Here is a 12,409-nt window from a genome sequence, read left to right on the forward strand (position 1 = left end):
GCTTCTTGAGGGCAGAAAACATTTCATTTTGGATCTTTCTCTTCTTAGTACTTGACACATAGTAGCTATTTAATAAATAACTATTAACTGATTGAGTCAGTTTAAACTCTTTATTTCATCCTTTGGTCCTAGATTTGAAAGCCAGAACATTTTAACTTCCACCTATAGTCATCCCTTCTCCTGCTCCAAACAAAAGGAATTTAAAGAAACTATGGCCAGTAGGACATCATCAGGGCATCCTAGCTACTAATACTCCTCTCTTTCTCTCTTGCTTATAAGTAGATTCTTGCTTTGTTCCTTGTGACCAAGCCCTGATCTTGTATCCAAGGTCAAATAATTAGTTTACTGTCTTGTGCCTCATGTCTTTACCTTGCCTCCTTACTAAGTAAGCCAACCTCTTCTGAGACTGAGGTTTTCTACTGATACACCCTTCTATGGAACTGAGTTCTACTCCTGATCTCTAGTTCTACATACTGCTGACATAGCCATGACTCTCCTTGACCATCATTTTGCCCTTTACCCTAGGAAATCAAAGGATTTATAACCTTAGTGAGCATCTAATCCAAATTTTTCATTTTATACATGAGGAAACTGAGGCCCCCAAAAAGATGAAGGCCAAAATCACTTAAGTAAGCAGAGACAGAGTATTTGAACCAAGATAACCTTTTATTCCAAATCTAGTGTTCTTTTCCATTACCTTACATCCTTTAGAACTTCTTCTTATTGATAGCTGATGGGACTTCTGGTTGTCTGTTCTCTCTGTGTAGATGCATTTGGTCTCAAAGAACCCAGTCATTCCAAGCCTGGCTAGTCCCATCCCTGGTAGAAGCTAGGTATAACATTCTGATCATTACCTTCTCTAAAGTGTTTGTCCTTGCTGCATAATTTTGGAAAGAGTCATCCTAAGATATATAATCCTTAGTTCTGTCCAGTACTATGTGAAAAAAGAGACAGAGAGACACAGAGACAGAAACCAGTGAGCCAGAAAGAGTCTGTCTCAGATCAGAAGAGCCAGCTCTGCCTGTCCTCAGTCTTCACAATTAATGCTATCTGTCCACTCAAATGCATCATCAGCCCATAAACACCATGAAGCTTTATTAACTGTAGACTACGATGAGTACTCAAAGCCAAACACTCAGAGAGCTGAAGCTCAGAAATTCCATATACCATGCTGCAATTCCTCTTTTAAGAGGAAGTGGGAGAGTTAAGTGGCGGTCAGGAAGATGTAAGCCCTTTATCAAACCTTGCACCAGATTATTAGCTCTCTGTATGACCCCAGGAAAATCACTTAAACTGATCTCAGTCTTAGTTTCTCTGTCTAAAGGGGGGGTGGGGCAAGAGCAGCATCTACCTTACAAGACTCTTCTGTGAGAACTCAATGAGATAACATACATAAAGCAATTTGTAAAGCTTGAAGTGCCATATAAATGTTAGCAATGATGATAATGATGATGAAGATGATGATTGATGATGATGATGATGGAGTGGGATGGAAATCAGTTTTTCCAGTTTAGATGCTGAAGTATGAGTAAAATTACAAATTAACTTCCAAAATCTACCTTTTCCAATATGCATCACATAAAGTTCTTTAAGCTTCCTTTTTCCCCCCATTTTCTTTTAGGGAAAAAGAACAATCCAAGAAGACTGCACACCTAAGGAAACTATTTAGCTTTGCAACATTCCCTGAAGAACTTTTTAAAGTTCATTAATCAGCAAATGGAATATATCAGCACAAAAATAGAAATTCCTATTTTTTGAGACTCAGATAACCACACAGAAACCCTCAAACTATTTTACCACATTTTAAGATCAAAGTGGGGTAGTGAGACATAGCGGACAAAAAGCTAGCCTCAAAGCCAGGAAGACCTGGGATCATACTCTATGTCTGACATATACTGGCTATGTGACACTGAGCAGTTCCCATGGCCTCTCAATACTCTCAGCAACTAAAATGTTAAATTGCAGAAAAAATATCAGCCTGCATTGATAGAGTGAATTAACGTTTACCAAGAAGTTCCTGACCAATATAACCACAGCTTCATTCCCTAGCCCTATCTCAGATCAAAAGTCAAGATGACTTATGTGTTTATATGTAGATCAAATCTCATAATATAGTTTACCCCATAGGGCGCAAACACTTTGATAGAATATAATTCTAATGAATACACTTCTGGCTACAGGAAATAAAACTCTGTGCACCCACCATCACTATTGGGGATGGGGGAAAAATAGTAGGTTTAAAGGTATCCCTCCATTCACATTCCTTTTCTCCAAGGTGATGAATCTTTACCTATGTGGTAGTGACTTCTCCCTCAATTTCAGTCTTTCCCTCCCTAAAACTCCTATTTATTGCTTACAAACAAGTTCATTTCCCCTATTCTCAAACAAACAAAAATTATTTTGACCACACTGTCCCTTCAAGAGGTTTCTTCTTCCAACACTTACTCTAACTCAACTCTCCAAGGTTACCAATGACCTCCTAATAAGCAAATTCAATGATGTGTTTGGCTTATAAAGACCTTCCTTACCCTAGTCCCTTCCTGTCTCTCCAGTCTTCTTATACTTTATTCCCTCTCTATGTACTCTGCCATCCAATGACACTGGCTTTCATATTATTCATTGCATCCAACACTCCATCTCCTGACTCATGGACATTTCTAAAGGCTGTACCCCATGCCTGTAACTTCTTCTTTATCTCCATCCCATAGCTTCCCTGGCCTTTTTTCTAACTCTCAGCTAAAGTTCTGCTTTCTTTAAGAAGCCTTTCTCAGTCCTTTTTTAGTCTTCATGTCTTCTTTCTGAAATTAGCTCCATATTATCTTGCATATGTCTTTTTGTATGGAGTTGTTTGCATATTGTCTCCTGCATGGAGGAAGTTACTTGAGAGAAGGAACTTTTTTTCCTTTCTTTATATCCCTAGTACTTCGCATAGTTCCTGACTCATAGTAGGCGCTCAATAAATATTTGTTGATTTGATTACTTTTGTCAGTCATTATCTTTCTTAATATGTTCTGTAACATGACAAAACTGATCACCCACTTCTTATAGATACTTCCCCTTTCCTTAGTTTCTCTGACACTGTCCTTATTCTGATTCACCACCTACCTTTCTGAACAAACCTTCTATGTCTCTTTTGCTGACTTCTTTAATAGCATTCTATCCCCTCCTAACTGTTGTCCTTCACAGACCTGTTTTCAAGCCTCTGTTCTCTTCTTTTGACACTCCCTTCTCAATCTCATCTATTTCCATGGCTTTCATAGATGATCACATGGCATAGGGTAAAAAAACTAAATAAATAAATGGGCTTAAGGTCACCATATCAAAGATCAAGTTACCTTGCGCTTACATTTACTAATCATGTGAGCCAGAAAATGTATATGTTTCCCATGTCCCAAATTATCTATTAATAGGATGAGGATAAGAAGAATATATGGATGGGGTGGGTTTAAGGAGGAAGGAATGAAAGTACGGAAGGTGGAGGTTGTGGATACTTTACTCAGCTAGTCCATGATTAAAGAATACAGGTATAAAGAGACTAAAAGGTGGTATGAGTTTGCTAGCAATAGTAGTCTTTATCTCTTTGGAGGGGTAGGTGTTATAGGCCAAAGGCCAGGAGCAATGGGCCTTAGTCACTTCTTGTTTCTTTCTTCCTACCAAACTGCACACTGCTTTTTTGTCTCCTTTGCTAAATCTTCTTCCAGATCCTGGCCTCTAACCATAGATACAGTTCAGTGTTCTTCCCTGGGCCCTCTTTTCTTCTGTACTACTTCACTTGATGATCTCATCAGTTCCCATGGACTTAATTACCATCTCTATGCTGATGATTCTGCCCCAGTCTCTCTGCTGACTTCCAATCTTGAATCTCCAAATACCTTTCAAACTTCTCAAACTGGATGTCCATTAGACATCTTAAGCTCTGTGTGTCAAAAAACAAAAGTTATTATCCTTCTTCCTAAACTCTCCCCATCATAACCACCACCTTTCTTATTGAGGGTAACACCATCCTCTGAGTCTTTCAGGCTCCCAAATTACAAGTCATCCTAAATTCCTCACTATCTCTCACATCCTACCCCCCACATCCAAGACCTGTAATTTTCACTTTTGCAGTATCTCTTCTAAAATTCTCCTCTCCTCTGGCATTGTCACCATTCCATTATAGGCCTTCATTACCTCATGCCTGGATTAGTACTATGACCTGCTGGTGGATCTCTCCCCACTCCAATCTATCCTACATTTAGTGACTAAAGTGATTCTCCTAAACTGCAGGTCCAATCATGTCACCCCACCCCCTACTAAATAACTCCAGTGGCTTTTTATTGCATCCAAGTGTAGATACAAAATGTTTTGCTTGACATTCAAAGCCCTTCACAACCTAGCACCACCCTACTTTTCCACTCTTCTTACATCTTATTCCCCAACACTTACTCTTCATCTAAGTGATACTGGCTTCCTGGTTCTTCCATAAATAAGATATACCTCCCCAGCGCTTAGCACAGTGCCTTAATAAATGTTTATTGACTGATGTGGTGGATATGGTGGATGTGGTCCAGTTTTTAAATGAGGCCTTTTAAATGAGTGCTCCACCCTGGCCCTGATTTTTAAAAATGATCTAATATTTACATACATACATACGCACATATATATGTATATATGTACGTTTTCTCCTCTGATAGAACATAAAGGGTTTAGCATAATATCTGGCATGTAGTAGGCTCTTAATAGATGCTTATTCCCTCTCTTTCCTCCCTCCCTTGAAGGCATAGATTTTATTTTTTGTCTTTCTATCTAATATTCAAGCACTGTGCTTGACATGTAGTAGGCACTTAATAAATAATTGTTGTTTGGTTGATTGTCTTAATTATGTGCTCTTTGAAAAAGGAAAGCAGATCTTAGAAGATATGATATAGCTGAAATACAATTCAGGGTATTAAAATATTCGTTAAAAAAAAACCCAGTTCTACCCTTGGGTCTACTTATGCCAACCAACAGAGAATAAACAGTTCGTTAACTTCTTCTAAATCCTTTGGTTTCTTCTTATCATTAAGGCACCATTTCCTATATTGCTACTATTCAAAGATTTAATACCTTCTCCAAGTCATTTGAACCTCATTATCAGCCACAAAGATAAGCTTCCTTTTTCCCTATTTCATCATTGCCACTTTATTGTATAAAGGTTGAACTATAGTAAAATAACAGATCAAGAAAAATGATGAACTAAGGAATTACAGACTTTCAAAGTTAAAATTAATCTTCAAAATTATCCAAGATATCACATTTTTGTTTGTTTTTTTGCTTTGTTTTTGTTCACATTTGCAATTTTGTCAGTGGGAGAAATTTCCCATTTGGAGACTCCCTTCACCAAGGTAGGTCAGGAACTCATCTTTTACTTAGGATCAGAGGTTCAAAGCTTTAAATTTAAAAGTTTCCTTAAAGGTCATCAAAGCCAACTTTCACATTTTATAGATAAGGAAACTAAGACCCATAGAGGTTATGGAACTTGCTTCACCATAAGTAGGATTTGAACTTAATTTTTCCTGTCTCCAGGTCTCTATCCACGATAGCTCATTGCTTCTCATAGACTTATAGAGCTGTCTGAGGAATTGAGAGCTTAAGTTATGAGCTTGAGGTCACTCAGCTAGTATGTGTCAGAAATAGAACCTGAAACTAAATCTTTCCGACTATAACATCCTGCCTTTTACAGATTTGGGCAACTAAGTGGCACAGGGGGGATAGAATGCCAGGTCTGGAGTCAGGAAGATTCATCTTCCTGAGTTCAAATCTAACCTCAAATACTTACTAGCTGTGTGACCCTGGGCAAGTCACATACCCCTGTTTGCCTCAGTTTCCTCATCTGTAAAATGATCTGGTGAAGGTAATGGCAATCCTGTCCAGTATCTGTGTCAAGAAATCCCCAAATAGGGTCATGAAGACTCAAGTATGACTTTAAAAACTACTGAACAGCAACTTTTACAGATTTAAAAAAAAGAGAAAGACCCAAAATATGACTTTCTTAAGGTCATGCTAAGTAAGAAGACTAGCCAAGAAAAAGAATTTCAGATCCTCTATAGATAAAATTCTACTAGGTCTCCTATTGACAAAATAAGTTGGTTCTTTATGATTATTTTTATTTTTATTCAATTTAAAGTGCTTTATCCTTTTTTAGCTTTAAAACAACAGATAATCCTTTGTCTAGGATTTTCTGTCTGGATACATGAATTGAGCAAGATTTCCTCCTCAAATCTTTTACCTCTACTGTGATTCACTCTCAGATAACTTATTCATTTCAAAACATTCTCCACGAATAAATACCATCATTACCAATAATAGTAGTACAGGTATGTTGAGTGGAGATGAACCTCCCAGACTGCTTTAATAACCTTCTGTTTCTATACATCACAAAATGCCAGTAAGTAGAAATACTCATTTTGCAAAAGATTGGAACAACACATTACTGGGCAACAAACAAGTATTTCTGAGCAAGCTGAAAATGAAGTTATCACTAGTTATCAATCTTTGCTGACATACAGTGGGAAAAACTTGCCTGTTACTTTCAGTCTTACACATGTATATAAAATGATCTTTTAGAAGTCACGCTACTTACATTTTGGCTGTAGGTGCTGGGATGTAGGGCAAGATCCTCTTTTCTTCCTGAAATATTTTTTTATAATGTTTCATGAAGTTTTCATGAGCTTCTTTGGTGCTCTGATCACCTTTTCTAAGGAATAAAGGTCGAAAACATATCTTCATTATACAGAATTCAAATTTGTGTATAGAATCATCAACATTAGAGCTAGGGGACAAGGAAGAAAACAGAAATCATCACCTTCAAAGGTTCCTGGGCTCCTTACAGAGTTTTAAACACATTCATGTGCCTCTTTTAGCCAAAAATAAACAAATCTGGAGCTATGTATAGACATATCTCATTAGTACGTAAACATTGACATAATAAAACACTGAATCATTGGGCCAGTAGAGCCCCCTCTAAGCTGTTCGAGGTTCCTCTCCCTTTCTGAAGTACCCCTATCCTTACTGTAGCTCCTCTTTGACAACATTCTCCTCTGCTCCCACCACTGCTCTGCCTAAAACACATTAGACTACCATTTGTTGTTGCCACATTTCCCTTAATCTGTCTCCATTTTTAAAATTTTTCACATCTTGATCCATTCAGGGCATGGCCCTCCAAACTAATAGTAAGCTAACCTCCTAAACTAATTGAATGAAAGGAAGAAGACTGTAGAAGCACTTCAGGCATCTCCCTCCAGTTCCCAGGCCACATTCATGCATTGTAATGCAAACCTTCTGGGGGAAAAAAAATTATTATTTAGCCTATTAAGTTACATTAACTTGCATAAATTAAAACTGGTAGTATGGCATAGTGGATAAGTCTAACCTCAAAGTCAAGAAGACCTGATTTCAAGTGCTGTCTTTCACACATGCTCCTTACCTCTCAGTGTCTCGGGGCAATTTTTGAAAACTGAGAACTTTGAGGAGTTATTACTCAGAAGCAATTTATTAGGTGCTAGACAATGTATTTAGTGCTGGGGATACAAGAGAATAAGTAAAAATAGTCCGTTCCTTCAAGGAGCTTTGCATTCTTATGGGGGAAACAGTATGTGTATATATGCGTTTATTATATCTGAATATATACATATATATGTACATACACTCACATACATACATACATACTATATACAGGGTAGATGGAAGGCTACCTTATTACATGAGAGGGGAATGTACTAATAGTTGGGGCTCCATGCACCAAGGACATCATAGGTCTAGATCAAAAAAATACAAATAGGAAAATATACATGGTTCTTGAAGTGGGTCTTCATAAAGGCATGGTTCTTCTCCCTCAAAAGATTGCAGACCTCTTTTATAGTTAAGTCCCTTCACTATAGATGAGCAAATTGAGGTCTATGAATAATGAAGGTTTGAATTTTTTTTCTCTTTTGTTTTGGTTTGTTGATTTTTTTCCCCAAGATCCCTCTCAAGTCTTCTGACTCCTAGTTTAGTGATGGTGTAACCTTGCTTTGTAATTTCTCATGATTTCCCTCTTCTTATCTTCCAAGATCAAGATCTTTAGTCATAGAATATCATCATATTGAACTTACTGCTTAAGAGAGATGGCAAATTACAACAATAAATAAGTCGTACTGGAAAATTTTATTAAACATACTGCCTCACCAAATACAGCAGGAGACAATACAAGAGTCCAGCAAAGGGTTTCTCCAGAGCTCTAGCTGGAGCAAGAAATAGGACCAGACCAGTAAAGAGTTCAGGGCCATATCAGAGGCTCAAACTTAGCAGGAGACAGAGCCAAATCAGCACACAGATAGACCATACTCAATCCAGTATAAAGGGCAGACTAAGCTTGAACACAAGGACAAAAATATCAGAAAATTCCTTTTGGTGTTGTCTGGTCTTAACCTCTGCAACCAGGACTAAGCAGAGTATGGGCAGAAGCTGCCCTTCATTTCTCTTTTCTCTGGGATAACATGGAAGTTCTTTAGGCTGGCATTCAAGGCCTTCAATGATCTTATTCCAAATCTACTTTCCCAAATCTACTTCACATATTCCCTTTCACATACTATTCATGCTAGAAAAACTATGCCTTTCCATTCCCTATCTTTTGCATCTGTATTCCCCAAGGATGAGAACAATCTATTCAAATGACTGCTTCCTTCAAGGCTCAGCTCAAGTGCTACCCAATGAGGAACTTTCCATGATCCCTCCAACCTGCATTCTCTCATTCCTCTAATTCTGACTCTCCTCTTTGTTCCCATCATCCCTTTCCTTGTATTATATTTATCTATGTATATATAGATATAGATATAGATATAGATATAGATATATTTCACTTCCTCTCCCACCCTTCCCCCACTAATCTCCTTGAAGGCAGGGACTATGTCTTTTTTTTTTCATTTTTGGATCCCTGTGTTGTCTCATGGTGTCTTACACATTGAAGGCACTTAATAGATACATACCACTGAATTAGCTTGGCAGAAGTATCAATTTCATTACCATAATCACAGAGAATATCTTTTTTTTAATGTATCACAAAGCTTTAAATAACTTTTTGGTATACTTTGTTTCCACTCATCTATTTAAATTATTTGGAGGACATAGAGAAGAAAACACATTTTGATAAGTAGCAAATTAATTTGGTGAATTAATTTTCTTATTTATATATGACCATAAACCAATTAGTGGGAAACAGGCCAGAAAATCAAATCTGTTCATTGCATTTTCTATAGATTATGTGCCCTCTTGGGCTTATCAGACAAGCCAAAACTCCAACATTTACATAACTTATCTAATAAGAATCTAGCAAAATGTGAATGTCTATCTTCCACATTAGGAAAGGAGCAGGTGCAATTCTGTATGAATTAAGCTAATTTCCCATACTTTTAACTATACCCATAATTGGATTTCATCCTTTCATTATAGTGTCTTGAAAAAATTACCCAGTGATCACACTAATGTATTTTTAATATGCCCTTGACCCAAATGAAAAGGGTATACCACTAGAAGCTATTTCAGATCCCTCAACATTAGCACTCCGTTGTATAAGGTCTATTCAATTCATTCTATACATTTTATTTGAAGAGATTAGACTCAGATTTCACTGCCTTTTTCTAATCAAGAGATATTTATGGCTTCAAGTTTCTCTTATATTTGTGGTCCTGTAATTTCACAGTCTATTCCCAAAGGAGTTAAAAATCTTAGTTCAATTAATTTATTGATATCCAGCCTCTAATTTTCACTTGAGTGTTTCCTGGAAACAAACTAAGACTATTTCTTCCACAGGATTATATTCTAAAGTCAAAGTTTTAAGACTCAAACTTATTGTTCAAAATAATAGATGGCTTTTATGTTCCAGACAAATATGGTTCTGACATCCTAAACTAACAAGCATTTCTTGTTCTCAAATTATTTGCCAAATTTACAGAAACTTCATGGTTGAATTTAAAGGACTCTAAATCAGCCTAAAAACAGCTAGCATCGTATTATGGGTAGAATGCTAGATTGACTCTTATTAAGACATGGGCTCAAATCTCACCTCTAACATTTACTAGCTATGTAATCATGGGGAGATTCACTTCACCTCTATTTACCTCATGCATCTATTACAACTGATCTACTAATACATTGGGAAGAGATTTCCACAGCACAAGTTTCCCACAATAACGAAATCACAGAATTATTGGGGGAATCAATATGAACCTATATAGACATTGGCCTGATTCATTATTGGTGGTTTTTCCCTACAAAATAGCTTCACTTATAATCTGAGAACTCTTCATTCCAATTCTGCCCTGGAAAACTTTTACACAGTGGAGCCCCGTTGGTTTGTCACTAATTGTTAGTCACTGGTATTAACTAGTAATTGTGTTTTTATAGGATTTTTCAGCTCAGTTGGTGCTTTTCTCAAAATAATCTTGTTAAGTAGTAAGGCAAAGCTAGGACTAGTATAGCACAACCAAATCTCTAACACACATCAATTGATCAATGAACAAATATATATTAAATACCTATTATGTGCCAGGCTCTGCTCTAAATACTGGAGATTCAAGTAAAATAAATGAAGCAAGCCCTATTTTCAAGGGATTTATATTCTAATAGGGCAACAACGAGAACATAAGGTCATCAATATATACAAGATAAATACATGTAAGTACAAGGTAGTAAAATACATGGCAGATTAAGAGGAAGGGCACTAGCCTTTGGTAGGATCAGGACAAGCTTCATGTAGAAGGGGGGACAGAGCTTAAAGAAAGAGGAGTCTATGAGTCCAAGGTAAGGAAAGAATGTATTCTTTGCATGGGGAACAGCCAGTGCAAAGACAGAAAAATGGAAGATGGAACACGGAGTAGGTCAGCATCTAAGGGAGTAAAATTCCGACCTGTGTTTTACCTTCTCCGCTTAGCCCTAAGCACAGGTTGGTTGTCCATTGGTTCTGGTCTTTCTACAGTTCCTTTACTCACACAAAGGATACCACACACCAAGAGTCTGTAGTTATCATGCCACTCTCTAGTCTGCCTTCACAACAGAAGGTAGACAGGTAGTCTGATTCATACATTACCTGACCTGGTACACTTCCACAGCAAACCCAGCCCTAATCTTCCTCTGCCCCCTGTTTCTTCTGAATATCCTGAATCCCTTATATGTTATAGTATATTGGAAAGATAGCTGGATTTAGAGTCAGAGGAACTAAATTCATATTCACTCAGTGACTTATGACCTTAAGTCATATGACCCTAGTTATATATATGACTTTAGGCTACATGACCTTAGTTAAGTCATGTAGCCTCTCTAAGCCTCAGTTTCCTTATCTATAAGATGATACGGTTAGACTTCATAAATTCTTATATCCCTTCCAACTCGAAATCTTTCATCCTCTGTTCCTAGAGTTCATATTCTTAACTTCCTTTCTTCTGGTGGTTACTAAAATATAGTTTGCTTCTAGAGACATCTCATCTCTTGGCATACTATTCCAAGGCTGCTCTTTCTGTTTCATAGGCATCCTATGAGTAGGGATTGTTTCATTCTTTATGCTTATATCCCCAGTATCTAGCACAGCATACATGTTAATTAACTGAATTGAAATATGCTTTGCATTGCCAACATCAAACCCTCTTCTCACTATCACTCAGAAGCTACCTTTTGACTCTTAAAGTTAACTACATGTGATTCACAACCTTCTTTTCTATCATCTTTGGACCTAAGGGTCACTGTCCTTTGGCTCCAATAAAGGCAATACCTGGCTTATAATCATCTCCTCTACCTCAATCACTGTCACCTTTGAGCAACCTTGCCTCCAAGCCTGCTCAGTTCCCACGATCTCTGTCTCCATTCCACTTCAACCATGCAAAGGAGTGGATTAGACTCCAGCCTCTTTTCTCTTATCCTTTAGGGCTTGTCATTACCCCAGTGAGCACTCTAATGTTTAGAGGTGACCTACTCAGGGTCACAAAATTATGCAGCTACAGAACATCAACCTAGATGTTCTGACTACAGGTTCACTGCAGGTACACTTAAATTCATGATGTCTGTAATTCACTGCAATCTCAAATTCCTGTTTCGCCACCATCCTAATGTTGTTCATTGATGCTGCTAATGGGAAAGGGAGGATTTAGTTGCCAGTGTGGTCTGCCTATAAAGCAACCCTAATTTATTATTTTGGCTTAATTCTATTCATTTAAGGATTTATTAAGCAGCTAATGTGAGCAAGGCATAAAGGTAAGGGATTGGATATAGAAATAAAAAAGAAAAAGTCTCTGCCCTCAAAGACCTTATATTCTATTGGAGTAAACCACATAAATGTATGTAAGTAAATATGAAATATACACAAAGTAAGTTCAGAAAGACACTAACAACTGGGTCTGAGGGAAGCAGTCATCAAGAAAGT

General features: G+C 37.4%; 1 protein-coding gene across 2 annotated transcripts in view; it reads right to left on the reverse strand.

Annotated features, from left to right (window-relative positions):
* CNBD1 (cyclic nucleotide binding domain containing 1) overlaps window positions 1-12,409 on the reverse strand; it is a 695,007-nt gene that overhangs the window by 580,932 nt on the left and 101,666 nt on the right. For both annotated transcript variants that reach the window (XM_072603626.1, XM_072603625.1), the window contains exon 3: window positions 6,602-6,715. In XM_072603626.1, coding sequence (XP_072459727.1) covers window positions 6,602-6,675 — 74 coding nt within the window. In that variant the 5' untranslated portion in view covers window positions 6,676-6,715. The remainder of the gene's footprint in view (window positions 1-6,601; window positions 6,716-12,409) is intronic.

Source organism: Notamacropus eugenii, chromosome 4, assembly GCF_028372415.1.
Source record: "Notamacropus eugenii isolate mMacEug1 chromosome 4, mMacEug1.pri_v2, whole genome shotgun sequence".
NCBI lineage: Eukaryota > Metazoa > Chordata > Mammalia > Diprotodontia > Macropodidae > Notamacropus > Notamacropus eugenii.